This window comes from Ascaphus truei, chromosome 3 (genome assembly GCF_040206685.1).
Source record: "Ascaphus truei isolate aAscTru1 chromosome 3, aAscTru1.hap1, whole genome shotgun sequence".
In the NCBI taxonomy this organism is placed as follows: domain Eukaryota; kingdom Metazoa; phylum Chordata; class Amphibia; order Anura; family Ascaphidae; genus Ascaphus; species Ascaphus truei.
In genome coordinates, this window is record NC_134485.1 from 78,916,422 (window position 1) to 78,940,562 (window position 24,141).

The 24,141-nt window shown below is 43.3% G+C and overlaps 1 protein-coding gene across 4 annotated transcripts in view; it reads right to left on the reverse strand.

The window, feature by feature from the left end:
* Positions 1–9,171: 9,171 nt before the first annotated feature.
* The window catches only part of CLUH (CLUH binding protein of NUMT mRNA), a 74,531-nt gene continuing 59,561 nt past the window's right edge, over positions 9,172–24,141 (reverse strand). For all 4 annotated transcript variants that reach the window (XM_075594371.1, XM_075594370.1, XM_075594372.1 and 1 more), the window contains exons 18-26: positions 23,907–24,060; positions 22,026–22,165; positions 21,729–21,809; positions 20,806–20,931; positions 19,281–19,402; positions 16,681–16,774; positions 15,589–15,723; positions 13,449–13,522; positions 9,172–12,767 (exon numbers count right to left, since the gene is read on the reverse strand). In XM_075594371.1, the coding sequence (XP_075450486.1) occupies positions 11,927–12,767; positions 13,449–13,522; positions 15,589–15,723; positions 16,681–16,774; positions 19,281–19,402; positions 20,806–20,931; positions 21,729–21,809; positions 22,026–22,165; positions 23,907–24,060 (1,767 nt within the window). In that variant the 3' untranslated portion in view covers positions 9,172–11,926. The remainder of the gene's footprint in view (positions 12,768–13,448; positions 13,523–15,588; positions 15,724–16,680; positions 16,775–19,280; positions 19,403–20,805; positions 20,932–21,728; positions 21,810–22,025; positions 22,166–23,906; positions 24,061–24,141) is intronic.

Sequence of the window (24,141 nt, forward strand, 5' to 3'; positions counted from 1 at the left end):
TTTGCCATATTTTATTCACCCTAACTTGATTGTGTCTGGTTTGTAGCCTACCACTCGTTTTACAACTGAAGATCAGCAACCAAACTCGCTAGTCTAAAAAGATGTCTTCTAGTTGTTTCTGTGATTCCTTCCTCCAGGTTGTAGGGTTACTAATGCCAGCAGTAGAAGATTAAAGAATATAATAGTTGTGTAGTTTGGATTCTAAAAGTGTTTATATTTAGTGACGCTATTTGCATGTCTAGAATTGGAAGTGAATCAGGCAGGGGGGCCAGGTTGAAACATGAGGACGCATTGAAATGTTAGGTTGGGCCATGTTTATAGTGCCGGCGACGCAACCGATGACGTCAGCCGTCGCCAGTGGCGAAAGTTAAACTTTAGTTTTAAGTGACGTCGCTGGCGACAAGGCCAGTGACGTCACCAAGGAGGGGGGCAGTCACGTGACTGTCTCCAAAAAAAAATAATCAAGTTTCACTGGCTTCCAAATTTTCAGTTGCGACGTCGCTCCGTTGCCGTCACGCTTACTATAAGCGCATGCGACGGATTCAATGGATTTGTTTTGGAGCGACGTTGCGTCGCCAGGCACTACAAGTGCAGCCTTAGTTTGATTACACCGTGGACGTTTTTGACATCACTGTTGTAGGTGCAGCAGTGTTAGGACCTACAGATGGGCCATACCATGACGTGGTTGGACACACAAAATACTTTGGCCAAAGAATTGAACAAAATAACCCTTGCTTATGAGAAGATAAACAGATCAGTATTTAACTATACAAGTTGTCTAATTGGATGGAACACTAGGCCTTTTTTGTCATGTGTGCTATGCATGAGGTCACAATCCTATTTATTACACTTTTTTACACAAATTATATATGATGTGGTGGATTTGGGTTCTGAGTTTAGAGGGGCTGTGTGTGTGTGAAACCTGTATGTCGGCTGAATTTTTTTTTTTTTTACGTAATGAGGATAGAGCAAAGTAACAATGTAAACAAAATAATACACTGTTTGCAGAGCTCCAAGCATCGAACTGAAAGTACGGGGAGATGAAAGGGTTGCATGTTAGATTTAGCTCTAACTAAGCTGCTCTTCAAGCATTTCTGTGTGTATTTTTATTTATTTTTTAAAAATTTTTTTATTGTTATTATTTTTTTTTTGCGGCTGGTTAGGAGCACATGGCATACATTGTAAATGTTCTCAACAAAACATGCATTTTTGTTTTCCTGGCATTTATTGAGAGAGCTTTGGAAGCTTTCATACACGTAGAAAGCTGCTCACAAAACTTGCCGAGGATCTCTGCTGTTTTAGGTTAAGTTTATAGTCTTTGCGACGGCGACACTACCGGTGACGTCACTTGTCGCTGTTGCACCCTGGTGTGCGATGTAGCTGGCTGCAAGGGGCGGCGACATCAGGTAGGGGGAAGGCAGAGGGGCGGTGTAATTGGCTTGCTGCAAGTCATCTGGCTTCTGTAGCTGCAAATATCAGAATCTTTCGCTACAGAGATTTTGGTAGCTTTGTCACTATGGACTACATTGGGTTGCTTTGCGGGTACGAGCAGTCACTGTAGCCAGGACTATAAACAGCCTTAATTCTATCTGCCTCTTCATTTTATTTGTAGAATTTGTGTGGCTTTGATATTGTTAAAGCAGCAATTCTGTTTATCTCCCCACCTATTTTTAGTTTACTTGATCTAAACAGGATTCCCTCGCTTGAATCATGTTTAATTTTTTTTTTTTTTAAACCGCTTGGTTTGTTACTTTAAAGTTTAATATAGCACTTTAAACTTGAAATCTAACATTTCCCCTGTAAAGGTAGCTCTACTAAACCAACCTAGTTCTAAAAAGTGTAGTCTGAATTTGGGTAATAAGCACTTCAATAATGTGTTTTAATTTATATAAAAATCGGCTTGTTTTCATTTATCTGATAGGGAACCCAATCTTTTAGAGGAAGAAAAAAAGAATGTAAAAATCTGCACCTTTTTAATATTCAGCATACATTGTATTTATTCTGTGTGTTAGATAAGTAAAACCTTTTACTTTTTGGAATACACTGAATATTCCTTAAGGACCCTGTAAAGTGGGTTTGAATGTACGGCAGTTTCAGAAAGGTGTTAACACACTTGGGAAAACCTAACATATTTCATTAACAGCATCACAGGAGCAGAACTTCCCATTCTGTCTAACACTTTCGCAGCTGACGAGTTGTACGCTGCTGTTCTGGTTTATAACAGCACGGTGGCTGGTAAGGAGTTAAACACACACACACTCCAGCAGAGAGAAGCAGCCTGTACTCCATGGTACATAAACAGATTCTCAATAGCTAATCCACTAAAAATAATGCATAGCAGTATAATTTGGCTTTTTTCTATTTTATTTACTCGGTTGGATTAACGAAACGGTCACTCTTTTAACTTGAAATATCTCAATGTTAGATGTCAAATATTTGTTCACCTTTAGATCAATTATACAAGAACTGCTCAACAAAAAATGTTAACTAGACTAAAGCTGAATCACAGTAAACATGGTCATTAGTACATCTCCACATAAGTCCAAGCAGTTCCGAACGCTGTGAGATCAAACGGGAAAATTAATTGTATGGCTATGCTAATCCATACTGAGACACAGGGGCCTCAATATTAAACTGCAAATTACACCTCACTGTATCAAGAAATTATCGCATGTCCAAAGTGGGCAAACGTGTTTTTTTGGGGGGGTGGTTTAAGACGCAATTAGTTTCTGGCTGTGCAACTCCATGTTATATGCAATTAAGTCAAGCTTGCAAAATTACAAATTCAGGAGTCATTTATTAAGGGAAGTCACAGCCAGTAATCTCTCCTCCCTGAGAATTTGGGCTTTTAGACGAGAGAGGCAGTAAGAGATGCCGATTTTCATCACCTCACATTGTATTGTTTTGTAACGATTTTGCATGGTCAATATTGGCGTTTATTAAATAGACCTCATAATGTATGCGCTTCATTGTTGGTTGGAAAGTAATCCAGAGGTTAGATTAGAGGGATTCAGCTGCAAATGATACAAACATGACCATTTAGTGACGAGTTCTAATACTCCAAATCGTGGATCTGCCGGAGACAGCCAACCACACACGGCTATTTTTTTTATCTTTGCTGTACTTTGACGGTGCAAGGGTTTTGTTACAGTTTTACCCAACATAGCCCTATAGCATAAAGGCACCCAAATCAGGACTTCAATAAACAGCAATCATCTTTAATTTCCAACACACAAAGTGTGCTTGAATGTGAAATATATAAATGTTGTTTGATATGAAAGGTGCACAGTTGTATTTACTATTGGTGCTTTCACCTAATTTGGTGATTCTTCTTAGGCTGAGGACCCGCTGTGGACGGCTGTGTGCGTGCGAACCAACAGCCCTTGGCTCCAGTCTGGTGGTCCCCGCTGCCTCCTTCCGACGTGGCTCACTGCGTCCTGTGACTTTTCAGCCGGCCGGAGCTACAAGCCTCTGGTGATCAGAAGCGCTGACGCTTCACGTGGTACGCGAGTGAGCCAATGAGGAGGGAAGGAGCTACAGGAGGGAGGCGGCTTTGGAGGGATGTCTGTGATGGCAGCCGTGCATAGCTCTCCCCCCCTCTGGTGCTCATTTTGCAGGCTGCCCCTGCCCACTGCTGCCCGTGCTGCGTGCTGGGGACTTGCATGCAGGCAACTGCTGTGCCCAGAATCAATAGGGCTCTGTGTTTTGGCCTGACCCATTTTGGACACACCCCCCCGTGCCGCAAAAATTTCGCTGCAGACCGCAAATCGCGGTGCAGTGACTTGCATGTGTCGCCGGCAAGCAAGGTGGCCGTGTGGGCGCGTGCAGCGGGGCCTTAGCCTTACAGCTGCTTTTATGGATGGAAGAGGATGGTGGCCACCACAGGACCTGCGGGTTCGCCGTCTCTAGGCCTTCTTTATGCCACCTTGCCCCCTATTAAAACAGGAAGGGAACGGTCAATCCCCAGTGACAGGGAGCATGCCACCAACGGGGGCTTCCTATTAGCTGGCCATTTTGTTTCTCCTAGGAGGGGGACTTGTTATGCCAGTACTTCACTGATAAATATCTTGGGAACTGGGGTTCCCTGGGGCTGCAAATCACGTGGTGCAGGTCTCTGAACACCCAGTTCCCATCCTGTAGAAAACCAGGGAAATGCTGCGTTTAAATTCTATGAAGGCAACAGCACTCGTGGAATAAATGTTAATCGTGTTGATAGTACAGCATAGGTTCTGTAAATTGAATATTGATTCCCACACCATATGCAGCCAGAGAATGCCAAGCATTGCATATCAGAGGATTTGATGTGGTCAGGGCTATTGTCACATTGTCCTTCGCAAACTCTGCCTCTATTGTGTAGCTGCGCTCCAGAGTCTCGGAACTTCAATGAGTCCTATTTGCCTAGATTCCAGACAAGTCATTTTTCCGTTGCCTCACTTGGGAGCTTCTAAGTAATTGTGTCTAACACAAACGGGGAATCTCATAGCTACATGTACACCATTTAATGGAAACCTTGTTTGTGATTTTCAGACGCACAAGAATAACTGATGTTGCTGTGTCTTAGGGGGGTGATGTTGCTGTGTCTTAGGGGGGGGGGGGGGGTCTATTCATTAAACTGCATCATTGCCATTTTCAGGAAGGTTTTGCTTTGGCATTCAACATGTCATAATAAAGAAAGGGGTGGGTGTGTATATGGAGAAGACTCATGTATAGTTGAAGCCATTTGGAGATCAATAAGGGAATGGGTACACTCATTGATCTTTGTCCTCTTCTACCGTGTGTTATTGGTTACACACACTTGTCTGACTCATAAATGAAGCCAGTTAATAAAGTTATTATTTTTTTATTCATGCCAGGGGTATCTCAGCGACTAACATCAAACCTATGTGTTTCCTTTATTATCCTGCCCACGCCATGACCTCAAACTCTAGCTGTTATTTCCCAGGACAGGCCTGGCAGACCGTTGTAAACCTGGCTGTGTCTGGCATGGGATTTGAGTAGAGATTTTCTGAGGCCATTGTTGTTTCAAAGCGTAAAATATTTATCTGTCCACTCAGGGGAGTTAGCACTTTTGTGTCTTGCAAAGTACACCCCAATTTCGTACATCACAAATTTAAGCGACCATGGAGTTCAAACATACCAATGTACCTACGTACTAAAAGCAATTTTGGATCAAAATTAAGGCAAATCGCATTATTTATATCTTGTACTGGATCGAAGTGCTAGGTACAGACACAGACGCATCAGCTTGTGACTTGGACAGTGTCAAGACGTTACATGATGCACAGATGATGATATGTATTAAACTGTGTTCCTCAGGGTGTGATTTCTGCGTCAAAAGAATCTGCTACGTTTACAGCTCTAATTCCACCCCATGCCGATATATAAAGGACAACTCATGTAATGTTAATCTCTTGCACCGTGAGCATATTCTGCACTTTTAATTTAAAAAAAAAAAAAAATACTTTTTATATAAGAACATGGTAACCTATATAATGCAATGGGCTCTTGGATACTTACTATTTAAAATGCTTCTTGCTCCTGAACAAAGGATCTTACATTTCTTAATGAATGCGGTGAGGTATAATTTGGATCTTACTATTGAGGCCCGTATGTGTCATGCAGGTTTTGGTAAAGTGTTTTTTCTTTTTCACTTTAACAGTATCTAGTGTTGTCTGGTTTGCAACCATTACCAGCCTCACCATGTAGAAGCAGTGACCAGGCACAAAATGAATTCACATATGGAGACCCTAGTGACAAAGTTTAATGAAACAGTCATGGATTGTGTCCGTTCCATTTTTTGCAACAGGGAAAATGGAGTATAATAGGATCGTCAATTAGCCCTCGTCTACGGTAATGTGTAGTTGTTGGCACCATGTCTATAATGATACAGTAAAGATAAATGGCAAATGTTGCTCACAACCACATGTATGCTTTATGTGAAAATAATTCCATAATTGTCCAGGGTGCTGTACGAATGTCCATAATGAATACATCCAGATACAAAATAACCTATGGGAGAGAGAGACCTAATGGTGTCCACATGACAACCACAATAAATGACCCTTGATGATTTATTCCCAGGGAATAGATGCATGTATAATGGAACACCAGCAAAGGTAATGTAATCAGGGCTATTGCCCATTACCTTCCAGTATTGTAACAGAACAGTGCAATCACTCCAGGGCGTGTAGTCCTCAAAGGTAGGTAGAGAAGGTTCAGCAAGAAGCAGGAGCACAGCCAGGATCCAGGTTGAAGACAAAAATAAGATATTCCAGGGCAACTCCAGATAGCTATATTCAATAAACTTTTATTGATCACAATGGAGGTGAAAAAGCGCACAGAGCGTCATGACGTCAGTATACACTTACCAACGTGGTGGTACATGTATACTGACATCACGACACTCACAGCAAACAGATGGAGATGAGGTGGTTCTCACGAGCAGGCTGATACAAAGCAGCCAAAGGTCTGTGCTACACTGTTATAAACATTGCAAGCATAGCAAATAAGAGGCTGTAACTTGATATGGATTTAGATCCGTACCTCTAGGCTAAAAACATGCTATTGTGTGCCTACAGCTACTCTATTTTGAGAGTCTAGCAAGAGCATTCAAAACGAATTGCAACCTGCTGAAACTAGATCACATGTAGTGATCACCTATGTGCTGGTTACAGAATAGCTAGCCTTTGTAAGAATGTACAATTTGGTACTAATTACCAATCGTTTATTGATCTATTTATTATAGCCTAATATTAATAGGGGTACTGGCTTTGCATAAGGAATCCCCCACATTGCACAGCTGTCTAATTAAGCATAGCACAGCTTTTGCGTGGGGAAATAGGCAATAAGTCTGTTAACAAAAGGGCAGACATTATATATATATATATATATATATATATATATATATATATATATATATATATATATAAAGAAAAGAAGACAGCGCGGCTCCCATAGCATAATACTGTAATTTAATAATGAAATAAACATGCAGATGCATCACGGACACTTACATTGTGCAAAATAAAATCAGACAATAAATGTAGTCTTTACTATCACCCGATGGAGCCTCCGTGGATGTATGCCGTGTGTGGTGTCCAACACACTCCTGTCGTGGATGCCAGGAGGGTGCGCGCACACCCGATCTCCTGGTTGTAAATCCCGCGAGTATGTGTCCACCGATACTGTAGGATGCTGACACGGTAGTCAGACTTCCTGCATCAAGGTTCCAAGCGTGATGAAGGACGGACAGGCTCCAAAGCGAGCAAAAGATAGAAATGCTCAAAATATGAGTAATAACAATAAAAGTCCAGTGCTAGCTACTTCCCTACGTGTTTCGTCGCGATATGCGACTTCCTCAGGGGATAAAGCTTTTGAGCATTTCTATCTTCTGCTCGCTTTGGAGCCTGTCCGTCCTTCATCACGCTTGGAACCTTTAGATTTGAAAGAACTTAAACTGGTGGTGGATGTGAGTCTCCGGTTGTTCCAGTTTTGGGGTGCACGGTAAGAGGAGGAACGGCCAGATACTTTGTTGAGCCTTGGGACCATGAACAATCTTTTGGAGTCTGATCTCAGGTGATAAGTGCTGCATGTGGTAGGGGTGAGGAGCTTGTTCAGATAGCTGGGTAGCTTGCCCATAAAGAATTTCAAGGCAAGACAGGAAAGGTGAACTTTGCGCCTAGACTCGAGTGATGACCAATCTAGTTCTTTTAGCATTTCGCAGTGATGTGTGTTGTAGTTGCATTGGAGAACAAAACGACAAATTCAATTGTAGAGGGTGTCAAGTTTGCCAAGGTGGGTTTGAGGTGCCGAGCCATATACTATGTCTCCATAGTCAATAATTGGCATTAGCATCTGCTGAGCGATACGCTTTCTGACCAGGAGACTTAGGGAGGATTTGTTCCTGTAAAGTACCCCTAGTTTGGCATAGGTCTTTGTTGTCAGGGTATCAATGTGCATCCCGAATGTTAAGTGGGAGTCAAACCAAATGCCCAGGTATTTAAAACTAGTGACAGGTGGTGTTAGTCCTAATCTGGAGCTCAGTCGCTGGAAGCTTTAAAAATTTAATCTTGGTCCCAAATACCATTGTTACAGTCTTGTCAGTGTTTAAAAACAGTTTGTTGTGGGAAATCCAGTTTTCGAGTCTCAAAAAGTCAGACTGAAGTATGTGTTGAAGGTCGGAGAGGCTATGGCTGTGTGCATATAGCATTGTGTCATCTGCATACATGTGTATTGAAGCTCCCTTACAAGCTGCGGGAAGATCATTGATGAACACTGAGAAAAGTAGGGCCCCCAGAACAGAGCCTTGTGGGACACCACAGGTGATATCCAGGGGGTTGGAGTTAGAGCCCAAGATGGACACATGTTGGGATCTACATGGCGGCATACAAGGGATTATTCACTCCAGTTTCTTACCGCAATTGTTTATTCAGTCCTCCGTGCAGACAAAAGATGTGGCTGGGTTTTTTGTTTATGTTTTCCATGCCTTGTACTCAGCGCGTTCACCTTTGCTTTGTAATATGTGGGTGTAAATCTGTCTATTTTAGTTGGCATTCTACACAAAAGAAGTAGGCCGCTTATACCAATTAATGTGAAATGATGTTTGTGTTTATCTGATGGAAACCACTTTTTGGGTACATGTGAAGATTTTCAGCAGTTAAGTCCTTGTCCCTTTGCTTGGGAAGATGTCGTTACAGCAGGGGATTGACATGGACCTGATGAAGGGGACTGGCCATTTCACAGCATTTTAAGGACCAGTGCACGTACAAAATGTGAAAGTTAACATCTTTACGTATTAATGAACAAAATCTGCTAGTCATCAGTGTTAATCCGATAGGCATGTTGGTCTTCCAAAAAGGCACCCCCAAAAAAATATATATCTTTAACACCCAATTGACCAGACTACTCAACGAAGTAGAAGGGGAGATGATGGGAAGGAAGGGGGGGGGGGGGGGGGCGGAGGTTTGAGAAATAAGCCTAGTAATTGATATACATTGTAAAATGTAACTTGCCAAATGATTAGTTTTGTGCTTTTGTTTTTACTGCGATTTGTACCATCGCCTCAGATCTACTAATTTACTCCAAGATGTAGGTGCAGTAAGATACTGTAACCAAGCCAATGGTCATTTCTTTCATCAACCCCATGTAAAAACACAGTCACACGAGAACACGCATCGTCATCAATTTATTAAAGGCTAAGATATTCAAAGAACAAGATGTTCAGGATGACAGACAACAGTGCTTTTACCGTCAATGGTTTTGACATTTACCATGGAACAGTACACAGCAGCTTTTTAACAATCATAAAAGTAGAGGGGATGAGCAGTGGTCCAGGGACATGGGTCAAGCTGTGTGCCTCCTCACTGAAATTATTTTGACCCCCATCAGCACCGGAAAGGCCTGCAAAGCAATGCATTGTGGGTCTAATAGGGCTCACAAGCCTCATTATTCGTTAAACACGATTGGATTAAACGTCAAGAACACAAACTTTATTTTTGGGACTCTGAGCAGATCAAGAGATTGAAAAGAACCCGATTCCAAGCAACATAATTGAAGAAGGGTGTGTAATCCAAGAACATCACCCTTCATAGAATGATTTATTCCTAGAATACAGGTAAACATATAAAAGCAACGACACGCACAGAGAGACAAGATCAGGCTTCTTATTCTCAATGAACGACCCCAAATACTTTGAAATGCAATTAAAAAGTAGTCTGCTGCTAAATAAAATCAATGTATCTGCCCAAGTGCCAGGTGGGGGGCTCCATGTGTAGAGACAAACCTAAGCCTGCATGAACTCATGTCTGCAAGTTAACTCCTTCACTGATAGAAGGTTCTCCAATGTGTTACAGAATCTTCTTGCATTGAAGGAGTTATATCTGCTTTTTACTACAGTACATGCTGCTTAAAAGTCATGATTGGAACCCAGCCAGTTTTCTCCCCCTCCAAATGTGAACACTGTGCAAAGGCACCAGTAACGCAACATGACAAACAAAAAAGGTACTGAAGATCTGGTATCGTGTTAGCCCTCTTGAGCACTAAAGCTCACTACTATTTATATATATTTTTTTTTATATTTAGTTCGTGTTTGTTTTTGCAGAAATTTGTTCAAAAGGACGGAGGAGCTGATGATTGCGAGCTTACAACATGCTCCTGTAGTGCGCGTCTATGCGAAGAAATGTCTGAGGGGTTAAGGCAGACAATCAGAGCCACAAATGCTGGTCTTTTACAATCAAATGCTGTTTATAAGACAAAGAGCACACTCCAAGCGTTGTAATCACAGCAAACATTAACGTACTAGTCATTGCCGTCCTGATAAAGGATGCAATGTTCGGAATATTTGCCTGACAGGAGGCATGCACTACGACTACTTGTATTTATGGTTAATTGCAGTTTTGTACCACGTCACAATGATCTGGTCAGCAGCAAAGACAATCAGAACATGTCTTGTCACCCCCACTCCAGGTAGTTGGGCATTGGTTTGCAATGATGGGCATGAAGCTTGGCACCCACCCTCTAGCCCCAGGGGTGCTCAACTCCAGTCCTCAAGCCCCCTCCACAGGTCATGTTTTCAGGATCTCTCAGCTTCAGCACAGGTGGCGCAATCAGTCCCTGCTTCAGCACAGGTGGCTCAATCAGAGGCTGTCTTTGACCGAGCCTCTGATTGAGCCACATGTGCTGAAGCTGGGATATCCTGCAAACCTGACCAGTCGTGGGGGAGTTGAGGACTGGGGTGGAGCACCCCTGCACTAACCCACTTATGATTTGCCTTCCACTGGATGGGAAAGTATGCTATTTGCAACACGCTGTGCCACTAAAGGGCCCGTCTCAGGTGTGGTGTTGCAATGCGCCATCTCAATGCGCATTTTGACATGAGCCCGTTTACCATCTTGCTTGTGCAATGCAAAAAGCCTGAAATTCCTGGGGGCGAGGACAATAAATACTTCCACAGGAGAACACGTTAAAATATTTCTGCAAACCGTGGCTTCTTCACCACAATACTGTACTGACCGAGGCTGGGGGGTGGGGGGGGTGTTCTGTCTCTGGTATTTTTGGGACGTGTCGGGAAGATGTGCTGCCACACTAGAAATCCGTGAACGATGGAAATGGATGCACACAGACATACACAATCTCACGTGTCACGGGAATCACCATACAAAAAAAAAAAAAAGAAAAGGTATTTATATTAAAAAAAAAACAAAGAGACGAATGAACCACAGTTTGAAATTAAAAATAAAGAAATAAGCCAACAAAAGCAAACAGCTATTTTACTCTCTGTAGTCCCCTAGTGTATAAAATCTATATGTACCACCAACAATACATGATCCATGTCACTTTTCACCCCGTGACGGGGATTAATATTTTGTGTTTAATTCCCTTCTATGTATGGCTTAGTTTAGGGCCTCTCGCTGCATCTTTTGGCTCAGAATACAGGGCCGGCGCTCGGAACTGAAAGGATCTGGCTTCTGCTCGCCACGTCGACCCTCCACCACCAGAGGGCAGTGCCCTAGTCAGCATGACAAATGACCTGAGAAATAATGTCCAAGCACCTCTAGACTGCACAGCCTGATGCTTCCCTATGCTGGACAAACACAAAAAAGGTAGAAGTGGATTTTCCATCACACGTACATACATACACGCACACACATGCATGCACTGAAGTCCCAGTTTCGGGCTGGGTTAGGCCCCTGGTTTTCCTGCGTATGCAGCTGCTTGGGTTCGGAGATGCCTCGGTGCAGCACACACAGGTTTTGGACAGCTTACACTGGTGATTTATTGATTAGTTCCTTGCATTGTGTATTATTGTACCTGTGCAATAGTATCGCCAAGAGAGAAGTTTGTTTTCCCCAGAGGGCCTTGGGGAAAACCCACTGAGGAAGAATGTTCTAAAAATTGTGTTTTGCAATGGAAAAAAGGCGGCGCGGGACTAGGCTGAGGTTTGCACCGCGGGGGCCTCATTTGTACTCGTGCTTTTATCGGCTGCTTCTGGCACGCTGTTCTCTGCCTTCTCCTGTGGAACGTTGTTCTCTGCCTTCTCCTCTGGAACGTTGTTCTCTGCCTTCTCCTCTGGAACGTTGTTCTCTGCCTTCTCCTCTGGAACGTTGTTCTCTGCCTTCTCCTGTGGAGCGCTGTTCTCTGCCTTCTCCTGTGGAACGCTGTTCTCTGCCTTCTCCTCTGGAGCGCTGTTCTCTGCCTTCTCCTCTGGAGCGCTGTTCTCTGCCTTCTCCTCTGGAGCGCTGTTCTCTGCCTTCTCCTCTGGAACGCTGTTCTCTGCCTTCTCCTCTGGAACGCTGTTCTCTGCCTTCTCCTCTGGAACGCTGTTCTCTGCCTTCTCCTCTGGAACGCTGTTCTCTGCCTTCTCCTGTGGAACGCTGTTCTCTGCCTTCTCCTGTGGAACGCTGTTCTCTGCCTTCTCCTGTGGAACGCTGTTCTCTGCCTTCTCCTCTGGAACGCTGTTCTCTGCCTTCTCCTCTGGAACGCTGTTCTCTGCCTTCTCCTGTGGAACGCTGTTCTCTGCCTTCTCCTCTGGAACGCTGTTCTCTGCCTTCTCCTGTGGAACGCTGTTATCTGCCTTCTCCTGTGGAACGCTGTTCTCTGCCTTCTCCTGTGGAGCGCTGTTCTCTGCCTTCTCCTGTGGAGCGCTGTTCTCTGCCTTCTCCTGTGGAACGCTGTTCTCTGCCTCCTCCTGGTTTTCGGCACCCTTTATAGCTTCTTGGAGTTGCTGGCGACGCTGAACCTCGGCTTTGAGATTCTCCAGGTCCTTTTGGCTACGGTGACAAAAACAAGCCCCAGGTAAGCAAACTACAGAAACTTCTACAGGCAGCAAATACTTGGGTGTGTTACACCAATCTGAAGAGGATTTCACACACTTCCTACCTTTGTGATCCACAACCAAAACAATGTGGTTTCTCAGAGTTCACATTCTAACAGTGTTAAGTTTTACGAGCATGCTCAAGATCACAGATAACCGTTTCTATCACAGAATCAACATCTTTGTTACATACATACTGTACATTAGCCATATGCTTGACATAATATTAGCCATAGTCATAAGTCTAACAAGAGCAGGCGCCCTCGAGGCATTTTTAAAACCAACAGCAGATGCTTACATATTGTGTTCTCTGTGGGCCACGTTTAGATTACTTGAGCCTGTACAACACTTTAAAAAAAAAAAAAAAATCCAGCCAACTATTAAAATAAAAGGCAGATATTTTGCGTTAATGTGTGAATATATGTCTGTATATAGGTGTGTATATATAAATTATATGATCATGTTCATGTATAACAATGAGTGCACGAGTTCCCCTCTAGGTATGTGTATGTCACAGTGCGCTCCGTCTGTGTGAATGTTGCCTCTGAAAATAAAGACGTGACGTTCTGATGGAGTTGTGCTGCCTTTTACATTCCTCTGAGTGTTTGGTACACAATATTAAGACAATAATATTCACCTGAGCGGGATGAACAGGATTCCATTAATAATATTCAGTTGATCCAAAACACTAGCCATGCTGGGAGCTGTGAACTGAAAGTGCAAAGAGAGACAGAATGAAGATCACCCTTCTAAATTTCCCAGCGGCCGTCACTTTTTCATTTACGGCGGGATTCACCAAGCCCCGATACAAGTTATCCCACCGCTAGCTTGCGTTAAGAGCTGGCTAACTGAAGAGCAGTTAACACGGGATCGTGACGTGATTATTGGCATTGGTGAATCTCCTTTTAAATGTACAGTACTTGTGCCACAAAACAACTTCCACAATAACACTGAACTGGATGTTGCAGGAGTGATTTGCGACATGCTACTTTCAAATTTACTGCAGAGCCCTGGATCCCCGAAAATACTAAATAATACATTTACAGGGATCAGTAAAAAAAAACACCTGAAAAAATAAAAAAAAATTAAAAAAGGCTTGTTTTAATACAAGTGGTGCAACGCCTTAATGGAATACGTAAACATACTAGAATAAAAAAATATATAATTTTTATTTGTATGTACTTCGTTATTCGAAACATTATTAGTCACATTCATACATTGTGACCCCAGTTGGTTTGGCAATATTGTAAAGCAGGTGGAGATCTAAAATAAATAAACCATGAGAGTTGGACTCGCAAGAAAATGAGCTCTTAGATGTATAGTTCTCCAAACGGAGCAAATCAAATCATATCTGACAAAGATTTAAACGAACAGAGAATATCTTACCAACGTAGTGGCAGTGTGTGTGTAATGTAAGGGTAAATGTGATATGGTTATTATGTCAATCTGTCCTTCTATACTCCGCCTCCGAAGTGGAAACTGTTTCCCTTTTAATGAATTGCACATATCATCACTGTGGTCTAAAGAAAAGGGGGGCTGTAAAAGCAGCTAAATCGTGTGTGTGTATTGCAGTTCCAAAGCCTAGTATTCCCTGTCCTACACAACCTTCCCAGGCAGATAGATAAAGGTCACCGGAAGCGGTTAATGGCTTAACAGAAGGATATAGGTGTATTGTGAGTACGTGCAACTAGAATTCTACATGTATGAGCTGTAGGATGAGAGGGCACACACACACACACACACACACACGAAGAGTGAAACAAACCTTCCTATGCAGTGATACGCTCAGCCCCCATCCACATTATTTGATTTAAATCACTGATCTCATGATATAATAATGGGTTTTCACAAAAGCGCTCTGGTTGGCTGGCTCTGGCTTTGGTATTAAGCCTTCTGATGACATCATAATGGGCAATTGCTATCTCAACTGCAATTGGCTGCTTTATACTGCAACTTCCAGGCAGTAATTAAAGCTACAGGTAGTCCTCGCTATCCAACGTTTCACTTTACAATGAATGGCATATCCAACACTTTACAATGAATGCCTCCCTATGGGCCGTTTTTCGACGCCTGAATGCGTTATCCAACGCTCACCGCCACTGATTAACATAGGACTCACTTTACAACGGTTTCACTATCCAACGCTACTTCCAGAACGGATTCCGTTGGATAACCGAGGACTGCCTGTACTGGAGTTTTTCACTGCCTCTCTGCCCCACCAGGGGAAACAAAATGTCTGTTCAAAACTAGTGGTTTCCGCGAGCCAATAGGAAGCCGCAACGTCATCTGTTACAGCTTCCTACCATATGGGCATTGAAATCCATTTAAAGAAACCAGGAAGAAACACTTGTAACTTCACTGGGAAGTCTCTTGAGAAACGGGTGTTCTCAAGAGATAGATAAATCTAAAAAAAAAAAAGTGTACAAAAATAGTAAAAATGCTATCTACATAAAAGAAAAACATTTATTGCAATAAATTATAAAAAATATACCCAACCACGTTTTTACATGGACAAGACACCAACATATATAAACAATAGTAAATCAAAAGTACTGCGAATATATTATAAATGGTAAACAAATTATTTTACTAGTCAACAAAAAACATGACGGTCGATGGGTGCCAAGTAAGTTTTAAATGTATTATAACCGTCTCTTCTCTCGATCCAACTTGTGAATGTGAAAGGTTTAGAAGGCCCCCCCTGGCTATGAACCGAGTACCTTCACGCGACCCTCAGTGTACGGAGCCCCCTCTCAGCAGGCGAATGGAGCAGTTACCTTAAGAGGCATTATGTTGGCGTTGGATCCGTTCTTGTAAATCTCATTCATTGTGCGCTGTAGGGCCACTGCCTGCTGCGTCAAGTACTTCAAATACTCTGAGCTTTCTTTGGTCTTTTCATGGTACTCACCAAGCTGAAAACAGAAAAGGAAATAAAATCTTTAGAATATTTACTTGAACCCCTTTTGGTGCTTATAGACGCAGGTAGTATGTCAGGGTGGCCAACTCCCGTCGCCAAGGGCCACCAACAGGTCACGTTTTCAGGATATCCCTGCTTCAGCACAGGTGGCTGAATCAGTCCCTGCATCAGCACAAAGAGAGCGCACTCATACTATACTCCTTAATTGGAGAGATCAAGGGCAAATGTGCCCAGGACATACCTGAAAATGACAGGTAACTCAATGACTTACAGTAGAGGCAACGTTTATTCTAACATTTGCCGTAAACTAGCCGGGTTACATTCTGGGTATGTGCTGGGTATGTGCTGGGTATGTTCTGGGCTAGTTTGTGGCACGTTTAAGGCATTTCTGCATTGACTAACGACCCATAGGATTAACACAGCAGGGATCCCTGGCAGTCCAATTCAGTTTGAATGGGACTGCCAGGGACCCCCGCTGTTAATCTGATAGGCCATTAATCAATGCAGAAATGCTGGGGCTAGTTTAAGGAAAGTTTAAGGCTTGTATTCAGAATGTACCTGGGTGTTTCCTGGGTTTTTTGGGGAATTGCCACTGGTTTTTGTTCGAATAAGAGTTGCCTCTACTGTACTTCCTGTTAAAACATTTTTATAAATAAATAAACGTGGCCGACGACACAAAGTGAATAAGAATTTTACGGTTGGCTTTTAACGCATGCTTTAAATACTCTACGCTTCGCAAGATCAATTCCTAAAATCAAGAACATCTTGGCGTCACATTTTGCTCCCGGTAATGTCAATACAGGGCACAGCAGCTGGGGAACCAGGCGTCTCCTGCAGATAAGACCCGCGTCCACATGCTTTGAGGGATAACCACGCTTATGTAATGTAATAAAAAGTAAAACTACAGTACAACCATATTTGTTGGGGTTCCCAATTAGTTAGAGGAGCTGACCTGGTTTTTGTATATGGAGTAGCCATCTTTCTCATGCTGTAAGGCGGAGCGGAACTCTGCTTTGGTTTCATACACTCGAGCTACCAGATGATGGCTGCAAGATAAATGTAAAAAATAAATAAATCAAATAAATACACTGTTTAAGAAAGCTCGGCGACCTCCCTTAGTAAAATGGGAGTATTGGCTGGGAATGGGCCAGCCTTGGGACGAGACGGCCGCCTCGGGCCCCGCTCCATCTCCGTGTTGGCGCCGGGCTTCAACTTCCACCTGACCAGAGGGAGGAGCGAGTGTGTGGACCTCCATCCTCCAGCTCCCACCTCCGATCGGGCTGAAGTTGGATCCCGGACCAGCAGGACCGCTTCTCACAGAGAGGTTGCATAGATACATAGTAGATGAGATTGAAAAAAAAAAGACATACAGGTCCTCGGTATCAGACGGTCCGCTTTCCGTCGGATGCCTTATCCGACACCGCATAATGCAGTCAGCTGGACGCATTATCCGACGCGAATTAACATGGACACGCAATCTGACGGCCCGTTATTCGGCAGCGGTTTGCGGCCCGCAATAGCGAGGACCAGCTGTATTGTCCATCAAGTTCAACCTATGCTAAATTTAGACAGATACTTTATGCTAGATTTCTATTTACAGTATATTGGTCTAGACTAGAGGAAGGCAAACAAAAAGCCCCAGTGAAATATCATCTAATGAGATCTCATAAACAGGAAGAGATTATTTTTCCGACTCCAAATATTGGCAATCAGATTACTCCCTGGATCAATATCCTTCCCATGTTTACTTATTTGGTATATCCCTGTATACCGTTCCCCTCTTAGATGCCTCTTTTCTAATGTAAATAAATCTAATTTAGCTAGAATCTCCTCATAAGTTAGGTTATACATCCCCTTTATTAATTTGGTGGCTCCTCTTTGCATTTTTTCTAGTTCCATGTCTTTTCTAAGGTGTGGTGCCCACAATTGTACTCCATATTCAAGGTGTGGTCTTACTAATGCTTTAAAAAGGGGCATAATTATGTTTACTTCCCTTCCATCCATTGCCCATTTAATGCAAGATAAGATCTTATTTACCTTGGCAGCTACTGCATGACTTTGTAGACCGCAGGCTTGGCAATAGTGTTCAAGCACTCGTAAATCTTTCTCTATCAAGGATTCTCCTAATTTCTCCCAATTTAACTTGTAAGTCGCCTGTTTATTCTTGCTTCCCAAATGCATCACCTTACATTTATCTGTATTAAACCTCATCTGCCATTTACCTGCCCACGTTTCCAGTCTTTCCAAGTCTTTCTGGAGAGAAATTACATCCTGCTCTGATTCTACTACCTTACACAATTTAGTGTCATCAGCAAAGATGGAGACTTTGCCCTCGATGCCAACCTCAAGGTCATTAATAAAAAAGTTACAAAAGTAGGGTTCCCAGTACCAATCCCTGAGGTACTCCACTCACAACTTTAGCCCAGCCTGAAAAAAATCCCATTTATTACAACGCTCTGTTGTCTATCCTTCAACCAGTTTTCAATCCAATTTGCTTTATTTTGTACACTAACCTCATGTGAAACCGTATCAAAAGCCTTTGCAAAATCTAAGTTGACCACATCAACTGCATTACCCTGGTCTAAATTCCTACTTACCTCAAAGAAAATAATACGGTTGATTTGGCATGACCTATCCCTAGGTAGTGCGTGTTTTTTTTCTTTGAGAGGGAGGGTTCTTACCTTCTCCGTTCCACCTCCTGTAGCGTCGTGTTGCCATGGTGACCAACGTCAAATAACGCCATGGTGCCATGGCAATGTGACGTCACTTGTCGCCGTGACATGACGCCGCAACACGGCTTCAAGGTAATCCCTTATACTTTTTTTTTTTATACATACATACATACATACATCTGCCCAACAACTGAAAAATCTGCAGCACTCACATGGTAAGTAAATAACTAGAAAATTATTTATTATATCACTTCAAAAATAAGAACCAATACATGAAAAAAGGGAGCGATGTTTCAGACCTCCCAGTCTTATCAAGCTCCGATAGATTTTTCAGTTGTTGGTCTACTTTATCTGGAGCTGGATGGGGTCCTGGGTTCACTGCATGCACCCGGACGCGAGCCAAGTAGAATTTTTTTCCTAATATTGGATAGACTGCCCTGGACATCTGTGTATGTTATATGCATCGCTGCCAACGTGCCGCCTTGGGCCCCGCAGAGCCCCAATCAGACAATGTCAGAAGAACAGGATCCCAGTGAGCAAAAGAAATCCATCCATTGTGAAACTAAACCCAACAGTCTATTATTGAACTCTGCCTTAGTCTATAAAGATTACCATATTCCCAGCCTCTCAACTGGAAGACAGACTCTGATAGCACGACCATGCTCCAGCATTACAATATCTGCCTGGTTTTGTAACACTCCACCATCAAGCCTCTGTCACTTCCAACAGAAAGCACACGTACCTCCCACACCCTTCATCATTCCTGCAGCAATATACTTTTTGCAGCAATCTATCTATGAATATGGTGGGGGCCTTAAATTAGAACCACATTTATGGAACATTCCTTGCATCCACTTTAATGTTTTAAAGTTGTCCTCACCTGAGTGCGACCTTCAAAGACTTGGCTCCATGATATTTTGAGTTGATGTTTAGTGCGTTCTCCAGGAACCGGAGAGAGAGGTCATACTCCATTACTCCATGAAGCACCAAGCCGATGTTGCTCTAAGGAGAGATGAAATACACATTGGGTCACATGAAGACTAGGGAGAGAACACACTGACCAAAGAAGTGGAAAATTACCTAAAAAACAAACAAACATAGGTAACAAGAATCAGCAAACATAAGATGAGTAGGCTATTGAATAATAGGCTCTTGAGTAGCAATACATGTAAACCAATGCAAAAAATAAATACATATTTAACAGATAAATCACTTATGGCAAGTCATATATAAATCTATATAACAATTCACTTTATAAAGGTATTCCAGAGCAGCCACAGATGCTCAGTTACTTCAGTAACTTATGTAAATGGGACACAAGGATATATAAATTAATCAGGTTCTAAATTCTGTTATGAATGGGATAATTACGCCGTTTTGTACCTTGCAAATGTGCTCTATTTTACCGAGTAAGAAAAACATCCATCTGCTTCCATGTGACTTGTTTCAGTTTCCTAGGAAGCAGAGGCCCATATTTTCTAAGTGGTGCTATCTCATAATACACTTTCTGGCGCTGGGAGGGGGAATCTTATGGAATAGCACCACTTAGTAAATATGGCCCACGTGTTTTACCTTTTTAGAGGTCAGCCTTGAGTATATTGATTTTTGCATTTTAAAAGCAAAAAGATAATATACATGTTATAACCATGGATCTATGTCCATCGCTATACATTGACAAAGACAGGAGACATAGAACACTAACATGCTTCCTACAGCAACCCTCCCTCTGCAGGATAACGAGTGGTAGAGACAATCAGGATGCATCAGCTACTACAATGGTTCCATTAAACACAAGCTTAAAGGGGTCCATGTTAAAACGCATAAGTAGCAGAGTGACACACTGTACTCATTTGCATGTCATTACCCAGAATCCCTGGCTGCAGTGGAAGCACCGTTTGCCAAGAGATAATGGGGAAATACAAAGTTGCAGACATGTGAATGCACCACCAGTGGTATTTTTATTTATTAAACTCAAGGTAATCTACATTTGCCCATCATACCACAAATTAGCATTGACATCTGGAGGACGAATTTATAGAGACGAGTGTATATTCTCCCAAATAGCATGTTTTGCTTCCAACGTCCAAGGTGATGAACACGTATCAACTATGGTTACGAAATGATAAACATATTAATAATAATAATAATATATATTAGTACCATGTTAGCCGAGCTTTAATAATCAAAAATGAAGAGGAGATCAGAGATCTCGATAGCTCGCACAAATAAAAACATTTTGTTAGCCACAGAATGGTATCGTCTATTCATTTGTGATTATTAAAATATATTAGAAATACAAATCCCTCACGCATTTTGTGCAGTTAATATTGTGCATTTAACGTCACTTACAAATGTTGGTTAAACAAAATGGGTTCTATAAATGTACGGTTCAAATCTGTGCTTACATCTAACAGAGCCATCTCTGGGTGATCTTCTCCAAACACCAGCAGCATGAGATAACGAGCCCTATACAGCAGGTTTAATGAAGTCGAGAGCTGGTTGTTTGCAAAGCAGTACAGAGCTAGATGCATCTGAAACAAACACAAGAAACATCAATAGGTTTCAGAAAGAAAACCTTGTGGGCTGCAGACTGCTGTACAAGAGAGAGGGGAGAGAGACAGAGAGGGGAGAGAGACAGAGAGGGGAGAGAGACAGAGAGGGGAGAGAGACAGAGAGGGACAGAGAGGGGAGAGGGACAGAGAGGGGAGAGGGACAGAGAGGGGAGAGGGACGGAGAGGGGAGAGGGACGGAGAGGGGAGAGGGACGGAGAGGGGAGAGGGACGGAGAGGGGAGAGGGACGGAGAGGGGAGAGGGACGGAGAGGGGAGAGGGACGGAGAGGGAAAGAGAGGGGAGAGGGACAGAGAGGGGAGAGGGACAGAGAGGGGAGAGGGACAGAGAGGAGAGAGGGACAGAGAGGGGAGAGGGACAGAGAGGGGAGAGGGACAGAGAGGGGAGAGGGACAGAGAGGGGAGAGGGACAGAGAGGGGAGAGGGACAGAGAGGGGAGAGGGACAGAGAGGGGAGAGGGACAGAGAGGGGAGAGGGACAGAGAGGAGAGAGGGACAGAGAGGAGAGAGGGACAGAGAGGAGAGAGGGACAGAGAGGGGAGAGGGACAGAGAGGGGAGAGGGACAGAGAGGGGAGAGGGACAGAGAGGGGAGAGGGACAGAGAGGGGAGAGGGACAGAGAGGGGAGAGGGACAGAGAGGAGAGAGGGACAGAGAGGGGAGAGGGACAGAGAGGGGAGAGGGACAGAGAGGGGAGAGGGACAGAGAGGGGAGAAGGACAGACATTGCTGCTCTGTCCTCTCGGGCCCCCCCTTTAACTTACATATTCTTGGATGGTGCTGGGATGTTCAATGCTCAGAATCCTCTCGCTCATTAACACCGCTTTCTGCTGATTGTTTAAGGCCTAATAAGAAACAGAAAACAATGTTTGTGTTGTTTTTTAGCGACCGCTATATACACAATGCTATCTAATTTTAGTTATTACCGTCTACTTATGACAACGGAAAATGAACACAGAAACTTCCCTTAGGCTAGTACAATGCACAGGTTGCAGTGAAACATATCCCACGTGCCTCCCTAGACTCCCTGCCTAACCTCATGCCAGGTTGGGCCAGGTTACCTCAGAGTAGTCGCCCATGATGTAGTTGAGACGGGCGAGCAGTCGCAGGCACGCGCAGATCTCCACGTGCATCGCACCGTACACGTTGTTAAACAAATTTAAGGCTTCATTGATCAATTCGCATCCTTCCTTCAGGAAACCTATTCAAAGGGACGGGGTCAAACATGTAAATAAGAACATTGCTACACTTCTCTGCAAGAGAGCATTCGCAGCACGGGGTATGTCAAACCGAGGCACGATATCTATACTGAACACCATACAGAGCTGCATTCGTTATTGCTTCAGTAGTGGGCGACCTATATGGTTACTGAAATACCCCAATTATAAAAGTAGTTATTTGGTTCTATGCATTTTTGATGCAATGGGACACTATATTCGAAAAGGTGCCCCGTGGCTGTTTTTTTTCTCCAGATTACGAGACAACTATGGCTGCTTGCACTGTATGTATGTATTGTATATCTATTTATATAGCGCTTCACAGCAGTAACACATGTGACATAATACTATAACAGTGGGAATAAGCGCTTCAGACATGAAAGTAACAATAGGAAAAGAGTCCCTACCCCGAAGAGCTAACAATCTAAGTGGTAGGTAAGGAGAACGTACAGAGACAATAGGACGGTGTTCTGGTAAGTGCACCTGCAAGGAGCCACGGTCGATGTATGAACTGTATAGTATCAGCCACGGTGCTACACAAATTCTTCGCTGAGGTGTGTTTAAAGGTGGGTCTTAAAGGTGGATAGAGAGGGTGCTAGTCGGGTATTGAGGGGAAGGGCATTCCAGAGGTGTGGGGCAGTCGGTGAGAGGTTTAAGGCGGGAGAGGTCTTTAGATACAAAGGGGGTAGAGAGAAGACATCCTTGAGCAGAACGCAAGAGTCGGGATGGTGCATAGTGAGAAATTAGAACTGAGATATAAGGAGGGGCAGAATAGTGTAAAGCCTTAGAAGTGAGGAGACAGCAACTCCTACATTTATGTAAAGTGCACAGTGCAACTTTCTGTTCTGAGATTGTCTTGGCATGCAGAGAAAGGGTGGGCATACCCCAGGGTCAGCAGAGATTGGCATCATTATAATTATCCTATATGTCTGACCGTCCAAATGCCGATATTCTGCCCATCTCAAAAGTGTTCTGCCGAATATTCCAATTGATTTAGTAGACGAAAAGCAAAAATTCCAGGTATCCTCTTATTCTGTGCCACATACAAAATGATGTGGCAGACAGTGTCACTCTAGTTAAAATATATTGGTAAACTTTAAGAAGCTGGATGGAGACTAGGGAATCAAGGAACATTTCTAAAAATACGAGGCAGATCTGGAGGCAGTATTAGACGTAACTTATTTATAGCAGGGATTCTCAGAAACCCCAAAATCAGACCAGGTCTTATGAATAATAATAATAGCACGTTCTTGTATAGCGCTGCTAGTTGTACGCAGCGCTTTACAGAGACATTTTGCAGGCACAAGTCCCTGCCCCGTGGAGCTTACAATCTATGTTTTTTGGTGCCTGAGGCACAGGGAGATAAAGTGACTTGCCCAAGGTCACAAGGAGCCAACACCAGGCTCCCCTGCTTCAAACTCTCTGTGCCAGTCAGTGTCTTTACTCACTGAGCCACTCCCTCTCCCATAATGAACCTGCAAACACACGGCTACCGTATTGTACTAAATATGGGTTTAGAAACCCTTCTGCCCGGACATCAACCTCTTCAATGCACCGAGCTGGACTGTTCTTTTACCCCTAATCTGACACCTCAGCTTTGAGGTCAGCTCCAGAGCAAGCCCTATAGCATTCCACTGACGCGATCAGGCAGCTCTCGCATATACATTGGATCCACCTTGGTTGGGGTGTTGATCAATAGAAGTACTTTGTTCTCTGCCTACTCACCCTGCTGCACTTTAGCTTGCCCACTCTGGAAGAAATGGAAAGCATCGGACGCTTTGGGGTTGACATGTTTCACCACAGGGAAAATGTTCAGAATGTCCTCTTCAGTGAAGGTGGGCTTGTGTCGGCTATCAAAATTGTACTCTTTTAGCAGAATCTGATAAGGGGGGGGGGGGGAAACATTTATTTTTGTAAACTTGTTACATAGGAGAGGTTGAGAAAAATAAATTAAATAAAT